The sequence below is a fragment of the Gossypium hirsutum genome, chromosome D13 (assembly GCF_007990345.1).
Source record: "Gossypium hirsutum isolate 1008001.06 chromosome D13, Gossypium_hirsutum_v2.1, whole genome shotgun sequence".
NCBI lineage: Eukaryota > Viridiplantae > Streptophyta > Magnoliopsida > Malvales > Malvaceae > Gossypium > Gossypium hirsutum.
Window position 1 is genome coordinate 57005051 of NC_053449.1, and position 16163 is coordinate 57021213.

The following is a 16163-nucleotide window of genomic DNA, read 5'->3' on the forward strand; positions in this document are numbered from 1 at the left end:
TTAAGTTAGAATTGGATGAAACAGAATGGATCCAATCGTGATGCGATCAGTTGAACCTAGAAAAAAGGTTAAAAGCTATTCTTCAGGGTCGGATGTACCAGAAACAAATGATACGAGCCCGTAATGAACAGTGTCATCTCAAAGAATTCCACGAGAGGGTTGTATGTCGAAAAAGATCATTCCTCTCCAAAAGGATTCCAGAGGGAAATGAATGCCAAATCGAGAATGTCCCTACGTTGTAAACAAGACATTTTTCAGAAGAGCACTGATCCTTAGTGAGATCGCTAGTCCTATAAACTCGGATCCAGTCAAGAAATGCTTCGTTTAAAGAAGAAGAAAGGACCAAGGTGAAAACCCGCAAAGGGCACTCTGAAAAAATGAAAAATGAGAATGAAAATTGAAAAAAGAAAATGAAAAATGAAAAATGGAGAGGCTAAGGGAAAAACCCGGAAAGGGCGTCTTAGGCCAAAGGGGATTTGAGTTGAAAACCCGAAAAGGGCGGCTCAAATATTGATCAGAATGGGGCATGAGGTGATCAGAGCAATTCAAATTTTGATCAAATTGGGGCATGTGGTGATCTTGCTATACCTGAATCAACATGAAGGGATAAGCGACATCTTGGGGCGTCGACAAAGCACTGTAAATCTCCTAAACACATGTTAAACTCAAAATGGTCTTCAGAAAGTTTGTACAGAAAAGTTCAAGCTGCGATATCTAAGGCACCCAATTCTCATATTATTTGTTGTTCTCGGAATACCTTTTATTCTTTTCCAAGATATACATTCCCAATCAATTTCTTTGTCATCCTTCTTTACTATTTTTGGATAACTTGTTCTTTCGAGCTATGCTCAGAACCAATTTTATTCTTATCCATTGTTATGACCCTTCTTGCGAGCATGTTGCATTGGAATAATGATTAATGGACTAATAAAACTTTTACAAAGGAAATTTTGCTTATTACTCTGAAAAGTTTCTAAATAATATAGGAGCCTAAAGTAGGACTATTGTTTAGAACACACCAATTTTAAAGGTTGGAAATTTGAGAAGGAATAATCTAAATTTAAACTTTTTCTTTGGATTTTTGTTTTCAAATGCGTTGATTGACAAGGCGCCATGTTGGTGGCAAAGCTTAAATAAACAAGCAAGCAATGATTATCAGGAAATAGTAAGAGGTTACCTCGGAGAAGAGATCCTTCATTTGCACATGAGTATGACACCTTGGGAATGGTGTGAGGAACTAGAACGATTCGCGTCCTATATCCTTGAATTGTGATAGGAGAAGATTGAGGAAAAGTCACATATTTCTACCCTTGGATTGCAGTGGGAGAATGATGGTACAAATTTTAGCGTCCCAATGGATTGAACTTTGAGGTTTACAGTGGGGGCAACCTGGCCAAATGTTTCTTCAGAAAAACTAGTCAAGCGAGAAGGCGTTGTAGCACGTCAGTCACAAAGCCTTAATAAACTTCGAGTAATGACAACCTAAGCGAGATCATTCTCGGAAAAATAAAATTTTGCATTCATGCAAACACCATTCACACATGTCTATTTAGGAGCATTTGATTCATTTTGATCATGCCATCCTAATCATTAGGCATAATTAGGTTCATTATACAGGTCATGTTCCCCAGAGAACGGATCAGCAAATATGGTAGATCTTGTCTTCCTGCATCGACAGCGAAGCAAATCAAAGAGCCAGAGATCTTATCTCCTGAGATTACAGCGGAACAGATCGAAGACACTATCCTATCTCCATGAAGTTATAGTGAAGCAGATTAAAATAAAGGATCCTATCTCTCTGAAGTTACAGTGGACAGGTTGAATATGCAAGTCTTATCTCCCTGAGGTTACAGTGGAGTAGACCGAAGAATTTTAGATCTTATCTCCCTGAGATTACAGAAGAGTAGATCGAAGGCACAAACCTTATCTCCCTGAAGTTACAGTGGGACAGGTTGAATATGCAAGTCTTATCTCCCTGAGGTTACAGTGGAGTAGACCGAAGAATTTCAGATCTTATCTCCCTGAGATTACAGAGGAGCAGATCGAAGCCACGAACCTTATTTCCCTGAAGTTACAGTGGGGCAGGTTGAATATGCAAGTCTTATCTCCCTGAGGTTACAGTGGAGTAGACCGAAGAATTTCTAATCTTATCTCCCTGAGATTACAACGGAGCAGATTAAAGCTAGTAATCCTATCTCCTTGAGATTACAGTGGAGCGGATTAAAATAAAGGATCTTATCTCTCTGAAGTTGCAGTAGAGTTGATCGTATCAGGTCTTATCTCCCTGAGATTACAGCAGAGCACATTGAAGCTAGTAGTCGTATCTCCCTAAGCAGTAGTGGTGCAGGTCAAAGATGGTAGATCTTATCTCCCAAAGCAGTAATGGAGCAGATCGAAGACGACGAATCTTATCTTCCTAAGCAGTAGTGAAGTAGATTTAAGCCACCAGTCCTATCTCCCTAAGCAGTAGTGGAGCAGGTCGAAGATGGTAGATCCTATCTCCCTAAGCAGTAGTGGAGCAGGTCAAAGATGGTAGATCTTATCTCCCTAAGCAGTAGTGGAGCAAATCGAAGACGGTGAATCTTATCTTCCTAAGCAGTAGTGAAGCAGATTTAAGCCACCAGTCTTATCTCCCTAAGCAGTAATGGAGCAGGTCGAAGGTGGTAGATCTTATCTCCCTAAGCAGTAGTGGAGCAGGTCAAAGATGGTAGATCTTATCTCCCTAAGCAGTAGTGGAGCAGATCGAAGACGGCGAATCTTATCTTCCTAAGCAGTAGTGAAGTAGATTTAAGCCACCAGTCCTATCTCCCTAAGCAGTAGTGGAGCAGGTCGAAGATGGTAGATCTTATCTCCCTAAGCAGTAGTGGAGCAGGTCAAATACGGTAGATCTTATCTCCCTAAGCAGTAGTGGAGCAGATCGAAGATGGCGAATTTTATCTTCCTAAGCAGTAGTGAAGCAGATTTAAGCCACCAGTCTTATCTCCTTAAGCAGTAGTGGAGCAGGTCAAAGATGACAATTCTTATCTCCTTAAGCAGTAGTGGAGTAGATCACATCAAGTCTTATCTCCCTAAGCAGTAGTGGAGTAGACAAAAGAAACCAATCTTATCTCCCTAAGCAGTAGTGGAGCAGATCGCACCAAGTATTATCTCCCTAAGCAGTAGTGAAGCAGACAGAAGAAACCAATCCTATCTTCGTAAAGTTGTAGTGGAGCGGATTAAAACCACAGATCTTATCTCTCTGAAGTTGCAGTAGAGCAGATCGCATCAAGTCTTATCTCCCTAACGTTGCAGCGGAATAGACTAAAACCACAAACTTCATCCCCCTGAAATTGTTGCGAAGAAAATTGAAGCTACAAGTTAAAACTCTCTAAAGTGTAGTAGAGTGGGTTGAAGCAACAAGACACAGTGGACTGGAATGAGACTACCTGAAGAAGAAGAGCACCAAGAGGTCAAGATTCGGCGAGACCGGGCAAAATTGGTCTTTCTTAGTCTTTGTTCTGTTCTCGTTACACGACAACAAGCAAAGAGGGGCAGCTGTACAGACCCAATTTTACCCGGGCCTAGTGCCAAAAATATTAACCCGGGGCCCAATTACAAAAACAAATACCTAATAGCCCAAGGCCCAAAATCTAAAACGGCCCATTGGGGCCCAAAAATTAAACAGCACAGGGAACCCTAGGGTTCCCTGCCCTTGCCCGCGCCGCTGCTCCCATGTGCATTGTCAGCACGCCCACCGCCCAAGGTCTGCTCTTCTGGTACGGCCTTGCACCAATGCAGCAAGTTGACTTTGCCCGAACCTGCAACACAAGAAAACAGCAAGGACAAACAGAGCAAAAAAAGCAACAAAGAAGAAACAAGAAAAAAGAAACATATAGGACCTTGTAGTTTCGGCTATAAAGCCATTTCTCTAAAACGATTGTAAATGGGGGATTTTGGTAAAAAAAACACATTAGCATAAAGAAATAAAAGCAAAAAAAAGATTCAAGGTTTTTTTATATTAGATTCGCACTTCTTTTTTTTATTTTTTTATTTTTTTTTGTACATTAAATAGAGAATAAAGGAAAAGGAAAAGAGATTACCCGAATTACCCCGTCGTTCCACCGTCTTGGGCTTCGCCGGATTGGTGTTGAAAGGAGGGGCTAAGGGCTTTCTTCTTCTTTTTTAGGGTCGAAAATCCATACCTTCAGGTTCATTTTGGAACACGGCCAAAGAGGGCCTTCTCACGCCACATCGGCCTTTGGCCGCGGTGGTCACACGGCAAAGCGCCGTTGAGACAAGCGCCGGAGTTCAGAGAACCAAAGAGGGATGGGGAAGCTCCCTCTCTTTCTTTTTTTTATTCTTGCGGCTGTAAATGAAATTTAGGGTTTTTTTTAGTTAGTTTTTATAGCATTTAAAACGGCGCCGTTTTGCCTATAGCCCACATGTACGACCCGACCCGCCAGGAGGGGATCTGCGTCTTTTCCCTTAGGGGGATATTTACGCAATAGGTCCCTTCCCTTTTTGTGGCGTTTGCAATCAGGTCTTCCCATTTTTACATCTTGGCCAAGGCATTTTAAAACAGTTTCAGTTGGGTCCGGCACAAAACGACGCGCATAGGAGTGGGGTTATTGCGCAATCAGTCCCCCAGCCTTTAAGTGCCTCGTATTTCAGCCCCCGAATCATTTTTATTTATTTGCGATTCGACCCCAAATTTTAGTTTAGTTTTCAATTTAATCCTTTATTTGTTATTTTAGTTATTTTATCATTAAATTAATTATTTTAATATTATTATTACTATTATATTACATTATTATTATCATCATTATTATTTACTCATTTATGCCATTTAATTTTAAATTTAATTACATATATACATACATACATTTTATAATCTATATAGACATAGATATGTACATATTTATATAGCTCATGTATGCACCCTTATATATATATTAGTTTATGATTTGTTTATATATCTGTATATATATATACGTATTTTCATTTTCACACACACATTAATACATACTCATATATATATACTTTTTATACTTTATAATTTTAATATACATACCTATACATCTTTTAGGCTTTTACAATTTTATCCATTTTCTTTATTCAATTATTCATTTACATTTTTATTATTATTCTAAAGGAATGTTTCAACTTTATTTGCTTATATTTGCTATTTTGCATGTTATTAATATGTCCCTTTTTATTCATTCATTCTTATTATTGTTGCTTGTATTATTTTTTATACTATCGCATCCAATATTATTTTATACGCATATTAACCTCGTGTTTCATCTCTACTATTTTGAGTTAGATTAATTTATCTCGATGTATAAATTTTGACTTTCAAATAAGCAAAATCTCGTGTTTAGATTTGAGAAAGTCGTACCCTAACTTACTGAGTTTCAATTTTCCCAATATATCTAAACACACGAATGTTTTCAAACCTAAGCTTTAAACAACCTCGAAAATTAAGAAAAGATTAAGTCTTAACTTATTGGGCCTGATCCCTTTTTTCTGAAATTCGAGATAACTAAATATCTTTTAAATAAGCAAATTTTTGGCATTCATTCGCGTATCGGGAATTTGAGACATTGTGTCCTAACTTACTGGATATGATTCTCTTTCTCGAATAACGTGAAACATGCCCTTTTGCTAAAAAATTTTAATGTTTTAATACAAGGATCGTATTTTTAAAATTTTCCAAAGTTCTCAATTTTCGACATTAAGACATTAAGAAATCAATTAGGTACCAATTTTGGGCGTATCGAGGGTGTTAATCCTTCCTCGTGCGTAACCGACTCCCGAACCCGTTTTCTGAATTTCGTGGACCAAAATCGTTGTTTTAATAAAATCAAACTGTTTATTAAAACAACCACTTTTCGAGGTGATCCAATTACACCTCTTTAAAAAGGATTGGTGGCGACTCCCGTTTTTTTCGTTTTCGTCAAAACCCAAGTCGACCCCGTTTTCATCCAAAAAATGGTGTCAACACATAGTGTACATCGGTTATACATATCCAACTCTCTAGACAAAGAATTATTCATTGATTGTGTTAGTATCATGAGATAATCGAGTATCAATTTGTCAGATAAATTAGAAGAACATCTTTTCAGATTTAAATTATATTATATTATTTGAGGATACTTTAATCTTTTTATTTTAACAAAAAAACTCTAACAATATGCATATGATGAAATTTAAACACACGTCAATTGGATTGGTAAAACTTTAAATTTACCCACTCAACCAAAACTTCATTTTAATATTTTTTTATACGTTTTTATTCTAATGTTACCAATAGAGTTGGTGTCACAAGTTAACTCAATATGAACTCAAGATTGATGACAACACTATTATAAATAATTGTACTTATTTAGTATTCATAATCTGATACATTTATGTGTTTAAATTTTGTTTTACTCATAATTTAATGTTTTTTACCTTTCTAATATCATACATATTTTATGTGTTATTATTAATTAATTCCAAAATATACGTTTGATTATTTATTATATGTAATTTTCAAACACACTTATATGTTCTAAATACGTGGTTTCCACGCGCATATGCGTGTGATAAAATTTATAGTATATATTGTGGTAGTTTCTAATAGTTACTTTCCCATATGATTTTTTTTTAAATCGTACTGACCTTTTTCTACTTGAATTACTATTTAATTAGTACAAAATAGTCATAATGTCAAATTTAACATTCAATATTTACATTTTTTTCAATTGGCTTTTATTCTTTTTTTTATATAGCTAAATTGACCCTCGACCTTTTAAAAAGAGTCAAATTTAACCATCAACCTTTAAAAAGATTTGAATTTTTTTTAACAGAAATACTAACTAAAACATTAAATTTTTAACATGGTAGGTCACATGACAATTCTCATAGACTTCATGCTACTTTTGTGTATTTTTATGAACTTTTTATAATTTTTTGGATTTTGGATTTTTTATTTTATTGAATATATTTACAATTTTTAAATTATTTGTTAGCATTGCATGACAAATAGTGTCATATCAGCATGAAGTACATATGGACTGCCACGTTAGCATCGTTAAAAATTAATGTTTTAGTCAATATTTCCATTTAAAAAAATGATTTAACTCTCTTTGAAAAGTTAATGGTCAAATTTAACTAAAAAATACAAGGGCTGAATTGACAAAATATGTAAACATTGAGAGTTAAATTTGACTATGCCTAAAATATACAAGTACAAAATCATTTTTAAATGTGTTTTAATATATTTTAAAGGCTTAATATAACATTTGGTACCTAAATTTGAAAATTTTTCTAATTTGATGCATAAACTTTCATTTTGGTCTGATTTGGTACCTGAATTTGTCAAACGCTATACAAAATACTCCAATATGCTAACAATGTTATTTTTGTATGAGGTAGCAAAAATAATTAATGTATGAACAACATGTGACAGATGACATGGAATTTCTTTTTTATATTTTAAATGTTCAATCACTTTTATTTTATTTTATTTTATTAATTTAAAATAATGAAGTTATTTTATTTTGGGATTGTAAAGCTCTTGTTTTCTTATTCAATATTAATTCGTTATGTATAGCTCAATACAAAATAAATTTAATACAAATTTCCTCTAATACTGACGATGTCTTGGAGGAATTGAGAGCTTTGTGAAGACCAAACTTGCTTTAAGCATGCGGTCTCTCTTGAATCATTCTTGCCATTAACGGACAAAAATAATTTCAGCCTCAATGAAAAGTAAATTTTGAGCATAATATTTATCGAAATAAAAAAAATCTAAATAAATGTATTCATTCCTACCATTAAATTCCATGCCATCTGTCACATATAAGTCATATATTAGCTATTTTTGTTCCATAAACATAACAGTACCGTTAGTGTTTTGGGGTAATTTGTAAACATTTGGCAAGTTTAGGTACCAAATTAAACCCAAAAAAACTCAAGTACTAAATTAAGAAAAAATGTCAAGTTTATTTATCAAATTGAGTCAAACATTCAAGTATCAAATTAAAAAAAGTTGTCAAATTCGAGTATCAAATAATATATTAATCCTAAGCAAGCAATTTCTTTCTATTTGAGCTTAGTTGGATCCAATTTAATTTTTTTTTGTTTTTTGTACAATAAAATTTTAAACTCACACACCTATATACACACTTATTTAAATTAACACATAAACACGACTTGCAAATACATCCTACGATTTTAGATATAATTAACACTTTTGACTTCTAATAAAAAGCTTTATAAAATTTAAATCTCAATTTTACAACCTTTCACGCTAAACATAAACATCTAATAAAAATTATTATAAACTTTATAAAACATGAATCTCAATTTTACAACAATTCACGCTAAACATAACCATTTTGGACGTGCGGTCAATTAAAACACGGTCCGATACGTTTAGTTTACTTTTTGTCTCACATTACAATATCATTATAATATTTAATTTCACCATTATCTCTATTTTTATACTAACCGTAAGTAAACACACTGCCCATCAAAATCTAAAATCTGAGTTTAGACCTTTGCCATCTATAAATTTTTTTATTATACATCTGAACTTTTTAATTATATATGCTATGATGAAGTGAAGATGAATTAGTTAATCTAAAATGATAACAGGATCAAAAAATAAATAAATTATAAATAGGGGCATATAGGTTCTTTCATGAAAACATTATTTAATTTCCTTTTGCATTTGTAATTTATTTCAGTCAAAACCATAGTTCCAGGTTGGTAGAGTTAAGGAGGCTGACAAACAAACAAAATATTTATTTAATTATTTTATGTAGTTTGAATGAAAAGTGAAGAATTCGAGGTTCCAGAATAGAAGCATTGCAATCTTCATTTAATTTCATCTCACCCCATATTAAATACCTACATTCATTTTCTTCAATTGCATTCAATATTCGTTAAAATTATTAAAATTATTCTTTTTTTATTTTTCTAAATAAAAATATATAGTAAAAAAAAGATATGCAAACCATAATATTTTTTAATTATTTTAAACTCAAATAACTCATTTTTATCAATTTACTCCCTCACATTCATTTAATGTCTTTCTAGATGGCATCTCCACATAGAGATGAGTGTTTTGCAGCACATTTCAAGGGGTTGGATTGCTTCCATTTTACATTTCCCAAAAAACAAAAATAGTTTAATCTAAACTTATTATAAAAGGAAAAAAGAAAGAAAATTACAAGCGTAGAAGCCTCCCCAATATGTTGAAATTTCAACAAACAACAGTACTCCTTTTTATTTTCCTTGCCTTTCATTAATCTCAAATCCCAAACACATGTTTGTTTTACAATTCATGTTCGAATTTCGTGACTATCATTTTTAATAATATTATCTTCAAGAGATAAACTTACATTCCCTCCTTAAAAGTGCAACGTGTCTTACCATTGCACATAATTACTTGTTAGTGTTTAATATACTACTTTATAACAACAATATTATTATATTAAATATGATAATTGTAATTTTTTTATTTATTATCAATATATTAATGAAAATTAGTATATTTAATTGTCATTGTGGTCCAAAAACAATCAAACATGTCATGACAATTAATAATTGAAATTAACCAAAACTATATATTTATATTATATAGTGAAAATTGAGGTATGAGGATGAAGAATATGGTAAGGTTTCATATTCAAAGAAAATGGAAAAAAAAATAATTATACCTAGAAATTAGGTGTGAGGAAATGTTGATGAGAAGGCATGGACATGTGGTGGCCTTAAAGGATGGATAAAAAAGATAATACCAATTGAGTGCTACTTAGAGTTCAATAAAAGGTAAAAACCAAAAGAAATGGAGAGACTGTGAAGTAAAGAAAAGCTAAAGGTAGAACAACCTGAAAAGTTGTGTATATATTTTTTAAAAATTTTAATATGATATTTATAAATAAGAAAAAAAAATCAATGCATGAATAAAAATAATTAAATAATGTTTAATCGGTGCCCACGAGTAGAAAAGTAGGGAGGGGAAAGCTAGGGTTTCATTCTCCAATGTTTTTTAAAATTGAAATGATGGTTAAATTGATTAATTCGTAGTTTTTCAGTACAATTGGTTAATTAAATTTAATTGAATATTATTTTAAAATAGAAAAAAATTAATTCAATCACCTTATCAGTCAATTAATATAAATTTATAAGTTAATCAATTCAACTGTTTGAATCGAACAATCTTGCTTTTAAGCTTGGTGCCAATAAGGGCCAGATAGGGCCCTTAAAACGGGAGTATATTACTTTTGCCCTTTAAATTCTATAAAATTATAAGTTAATAAATGGTTAAATTGTACTTTATTTCTAAAATGATAAACTTTTAGTTTCGTCCTTCAAAAATTATAAAGATATAAAATAATGCAATGAAAAAAATTGCATTTTAGCTTCATAAAAATACATATTTTAAGTTATGTAAGTCACAAGGCTCAATTTCTGATACATGGATGTGATTGGCTTACAAAGTCCAATAATAAAGTTAAAAGTCAAGCAAATCAAACTAAGATTCGATCAAAGACAATATGTGAGGATGAATCTTTTCGAGGAAACGAGGAAAAATACATGCACGGAATGAATGAAATTTATTAAAGTCGATTAAACCAAACTGTCAATTTTCAAACTGAAAAGATTAGTCAACTTGCGATAAATTTTTGGATGAAATCCAGACAATTATGGGCTTAGATGTCTATATAGCATTTGAAGATATATCTCTTAATTTTGAAACACACTTTGAATCATTCGATTTCGAGATCGGGAGCTCAAGTTATGACTGTTTTAGTGAAGATTACTCGAACATAATTTCTGGACGGGATTATTACAGAAATTACGAGTTTTGGGCTTTTAATTTGAGTTTAAATCATATTGGGTTCGGTTTTTAGACTAATTTTTATTATATATTAGCCCAATATTGTATTTTTTAGATTTTATTATTTTATTATTTCGAAATTTTAAATATTATTTAAGTATTTTAGGTTGTTTAGTAATTTTTGTTTCAATAAAATTTAGTTTAAAACTAATTCTTGTTTAGATTAATTAGAGTTTCAGTATACCTTCATGTTTTAGTTGATGCATTTAGTTAGTCTATATAAAAGTTTGAGATTATTGTTCTATTTAAAATTTTAATACTTTTTATATTAAAAATAATTATTTTTATCCTTAAAAATTAATAATTGAATATAGTTTAGCTTGATGTTTCTAATATAAAACTCTTAGCTGTAAGAGATAGAGAGAGAGAAGAAATATTAATGGGAAAGTATAAGGTGGCAGATACACACATTGAAGGAGAACTGCAATTGAAATAAAAGGGGGACCTGTTTAGTTGGGTAGGTCAGGGATTTTATTTATTGCCTTCAACTCTCTTCTTTCTTCTTCCTTCCTCATTTCTTTGCTTTTGGTGCAAATTTAACAACGCAAACGAATATTTAAAAAAAAAAATAGGGTTTCGATAAAAATATGAATATATTTAGTTCATTATATGAAACCAATGCAATTGCAGGCAATCATGATTTTGATAGTGAAATAGAAAGCTAGCCTTTCCCTTTGCCATTGCGTTTGCCTCTATTGTGTTCACTGTTTCAGGGATAATTAAACCCTTTCAACCACCTCTCTTGTCTCCGCCATTAAAGCTTCTGAAAGAAAAAAGAGAGTCAATTTTCATTCATTTAATTCCTTCGTTTCTCTGGTACAAAAGATCCAAGGGGAGATAAAGTGTTGTTTGTTTTTAGCTATTGTTTTATTTTTATAGTAATGCATTGCTAGCTTCTCCAATTTCATCACTTTCCTTTGGCACTGAATGAGATAATAATGGCTTCTAACGCTTACATTATTGCTAATAAGAGAGCCGTTTCGTCTCATCCTCATCCTCATCGTCAACCCCGTCTTCCTCTTCTTCTTCTTCTTCTGTTCTCTCTCCTTTTCATCGGGAAATTCGATCTTGTTTCGGCTCTAAATTACACCAAGTATACTAGGAAAGTGAGTAACTTGAGGCTTCAAAGAATTCAAAAACACTTGGAAAAGATCAACAAACCTGCTGTCATCACCATTGAGGTACATATATATTGCACCCTAAACTATATACATAATTATCTTTCATCTTTCTCATGGTATTTTTTTTCTTGTTTTTCAGAGCCCAGATGGAGATATCATAGATTGTGTTCATAAAAGAAAACAGCCAGCTTTGGATCATCCTCTTCTGAAAAAACATAAGATTCAGGTAAATACCCAAAAAAGGGGGTTTGATCATTTTCAATCAAACAGATATATTTACCACGAAATTTGAGTCTAGTCTTTGAATTTTGAAAGCTTTGAATGATGAAATATGTAACAGAGAGTCGCACCGGAGATGCCAAAGGTGAAAACGTTGAAAAGAGATGAAGGAAGTGGAGATTCAAAGAGGAAAGAAGGAGAAGATTTAATATGGCAAATGTGGCATAGGAATGGGACAAGATGCCCCAAAGGAACTGTTCCAATACGGCGGAGCACAACTCGTGATGTTTTGAGAGCCAAGTCGTTGTTTCACTTCGGGAAGAAACAATCTACCACCATCAACCCTACTCGCCGTGCCGACGCTCCCGACGTCGTTAGCAGTAACGGACATGAGGTACAACATCAATTTATTTTAATTTATTCAATCAATAAAATTATTAGTTATAATCAATGAAAATGAGGAACATTAAAATTTGATAAACAACATGTAGTACACAAAAAAGGGCATTGACTTACTAGGGTTCCACGCTTTTGGGTTATTGAAAAGTGTAATGACACCAAAATTAGTGGCTGAAATTTTTAATTACAAGAAAAACTGGAAAACATGTGATTGAACATCTTCTCGAAAATGGGCTATTGACCTTTCCAAATTAAATTGGAATTTTTAACCTTCTTTCAATTAATCATATACTTTATTCCTTAATCAACTCTAAAAGCATCAAGAAACAACTGTAAAATCTTCTTCTATTCTAAAATTGCATGAATAAAAATATATTAATATATTTTTAAAAAGGTCCCAAAATATTAATTCACTGTTCTCAACTCAATTTCTTGAATAAAGTCAAGAAGTAATAAGAATTGGACGGTGATGGATGCATGTGCACGTTTGCAGCATGCGATTGCATATACGGCAACATCCCAAGAGGTATATGGGGCAAAGGCTACGATAAACGTGTGGGACCCATCCATCCAAGAGGTCAACGAATTCAGCCTATCACAGATTTGGATTCTTTCGGGATCATTCGACGGCTCTGATCTCAACAGCATCGAAACTGGATGGCAGGTACTCCTTCCATTTCCTGTCCTTACATGCACATTATCATTATTCTTCACTTCAAGATTCTTCTTTGATATTTTATTTAAATAAACAAGTTGAAAATTAAAAAAAGAAAATATAAATAATGGAAAATTTAGGTGGTAGAGTATTCTGAAGTTTTGATAATTCTACTAGTCAGGTCAGTCCGGAGCTTTATGGTGACAGCAGGCCAAGACTCTTCACATATTGGACGGTGAGCTCTCCATATTTCTTTTTTATTATTATAAAATTCCACTGATCATAATCAATTAATATGTTCAAAACACTCATTACCAAAATGCGAAAGAAATTGTGTTCAATAATTAAATTAAACCAACCAACAAAGTCCCCATTATTGTTGCGGATTCTTTAAATTAACCTTCCGAACCATTTTTTTTACTTTACTATATGAATTTTCAATAATGAATGCTTCTAGGATTTGTCTAAATATTATTGATATACTATCATTAGTGGGTTGATGGAATTTGGCATTAGTTTCTCAAGGAGAATATATTTATTTTCATATAATGAAGTCAACAATATTTATATAATAATATGCTAGGAAGATGGGGATATTTATTATTAGTGAATCTCATGTAAGTTGTCACTTTCATAACTGAGGTGAAAATTAATTAGTTTTCTTTTTAATTATACTAATGGTAGGTGGATTTTACTTATTTTTATTTTATTAATAATTCGGGTTTAGTTATATCTTTTTAGATTGTAAAAATTTATTTCGAACCAACATAATGGTAGCCTAAAAGCCTTTACTTCCTTAAAATTTAATTTCAAGATCCACCACGAATAGAAATAAGCTTATCTAGTTGTATACGCAGTTAAGCATCTCTAGTTATATAATATATGGTAGAAAAAATAGTACAATGAATACAGTTATTAATTAACAAGATCTTTTTTACAGTCTGATTCCTATCAAGCAACTGGATGCTACAACCTTCTATGTGCAGGCTTTGTGCAAACAAATAGTAGAATTGCCATTGGGGCTGCCATTTCTCCTGTCTCACAATATGATGCTAATCAATATGATATTACCATCCTCATTTGGAAGGTAAATCACTTACTTTCAAATAAAAAATTGCAAATATTTAACTTAATATATGGTCGGTGTTTCAATCTAAGATTTTTTTCTCAATTTTAGGATCCTAAGCTAGGAAATTGGTGGATGGGGTTTGGTGATAATAACCTGGTAGGTTATTGGCCAGCAGAGCTATTTACTCACCTAGCAGACCATGCCACCATGGTGGAATGGGGTGGTGAAGTAGTGAACTCAAGGGCCAACGGCAAGCACACGTCTACGGAAATGGGCTCCGGTCACTTTGCTGAAGATGGGTTTGGAAAATCGAGCTATTTCCGGAACTTGGAGCTTGTTGATGCCGATAATAGCTTGAGTTCGGTCCATGACATATCAACCCTAGCTGAGAATACAAATTGTTACAATATCAAGAATTCTTACAACAATGAATGGGGAACATATTTCTACTACGGAGGGCCTGGGAACAATCCACAGTGCCCTTGAGCATCACCGTCCGATCGACTTTACGGCAAGATATGATTTTAAAGATAACGTAAAAAAAATTATTGTCAAAATATTCTTTATTTGTGTAAGTATGAATTATGCTATTCCCAGTCTTGGAATTTTGCTAATTTTGGTTAGCCTTGATTTGGTGAGGAAGGAAATGTGTATTATTAGTGAAAGAAAGACTAAAGGCAAATTGCATAAACAGGCATGGGAGTAGCAATATTTTGGGAATAGGGCATGGTTTAATGTGAAATTTTCCTCGATATTGTAACATTTATAGTACAGTTTCATTGTTGTAGACCCAAATGTTTATTGCTAAGCTAAAGTCTAAGCTTTTCGATTAGAAAAATAAAAATATATATTAATGATTAAATTTAATATCTATAACTCTTTATTGGTTACAATCTATTTATACTAAAAAAAAGGAGGTTGATTGAGTTTTAGTTCAATTGGTATGGGCATTGTTGCTAATGCAGGAGGACTTGAGTTTGAGTGCGCTGAAGCGTATTATCCTCCTATTTATGAATTCGAGAGGAGTTATGAATAATTCTAAACATTGTGTCAAAATAATAGATATGATCAAATCATATAATAAAATTATTCAAAAACAAATATTTATTTTATATAGATAAACTCCAATATTTTTATCACACATATAAACTCTTAAATTTTAATTTGTACCCCAACCCAAAGTCCCTAAACACTTGAAATAAATCAATCTCTCTCTTTTAATATTAAAAAATAAATAAATCTTTCATTCTAAAAGGTTAGGGCATTTAAAAAAATGGGCAAAGTGCAAGAAGGAAGGAGCATGTTATTCCCAAGAAATATAAAAATGGTAGGGCAGCATATTGAGTGGAGTCAAATGGATTTGAGGAAATGAAGGCAGGCAGTTGTGTGAAGTAGCATCCTATTCAATGTCATTCAATGTTTGATGTTGGGAATTGAGCCTTGTTATTTAGTTTATAGTTTTAATCTTAAAAATGAATCAATATTGCTTTTTTTAAATAAAAGAATTTCCTGGTTCCAATGAAACCTGTTAGTAACGAGTATTAGCACAAGATTATCCATTTTTGTGTTTGCAATCAAATATTTAGTAGTTGTTAAACATTCAGAAAATATTGTTCAAATTTTGTTTAGAATTTACATAATTACATGAATGGACTTAGTGATTCATCACATTAATTAATGCTTTTCTTTCATTATGGGATTAACACATGCTTTTTCATAATGTAATCATGCTTCATCCTCTTGATAGTAATTAGTTTATGTAAACATGTTTTTCAATACATGTATAGATATGTAAGCATATGCTGATAATATACTTATTATTAATTG

General features: G+C 32.4%; 1 protein-coding gene across 2 annotated transcripts; it reads left to right on the forward strand.

Moving 5' to 3' along the window:
- The first annotated feature begins 11238 nt into the window (after nt 1–11238).
- Nucleotides 11239–15098, forward strand: LOC107936896 (uncharacterized). 2 transcript variants are annotated; one of them, XM_016869692.2, is made up of 7 exons: nt 11239–12054; nt 12134–12220; nt 12335–12607; nt 13106–13276; nt 13449–13502; nt 14208–14354; nt 14445–15098. In XM_016869692.2, the coding sequence occupies exons 1-7, from the start codon at nt 11812–11814 to the stop codon at nt 14820–14822; spliced, it is 1353 nt and encodes a 450-aa protein (XP_016725181.1). In that variant the 5' UTR covers nt 11239–11811; the 3' UTR covers nt 14823–15098. The 2 variants fall into 2 exon arrangements, with proteins under 2 accessions (XP_016725181.1, XP_016725172.1); XM_016869683.2 differs by having other exon boundaries at nt 11347–12054; nt 13055–13276.
- The last annotated feature ends 1065 nt before the right edge of the window (nt 15099–16163 follow it).

Coding starts and splice junctions, on each gene's coding strand:
- LOC107936896 (XM_016869683.2), top strand. CDS start 11,812: ATGGCTTCTAACGCTTACATTATTGCTAATAAGAGAGCCGTTTCGTCT. Junction 12,055..12,133: donor CTGCTGTCATCACCATTGAG/GTACATATATAT, acceptor CTTGTTTTTCAG/AGCCCAGATGGAGATATCAT. Junction 14,355..14,444: donor TTACCATCCTCATTTGGAAG/GTAAATCACTTA, acceptor TCTCAATTTTAG/GATCCTAAGCTAGGAAATTG.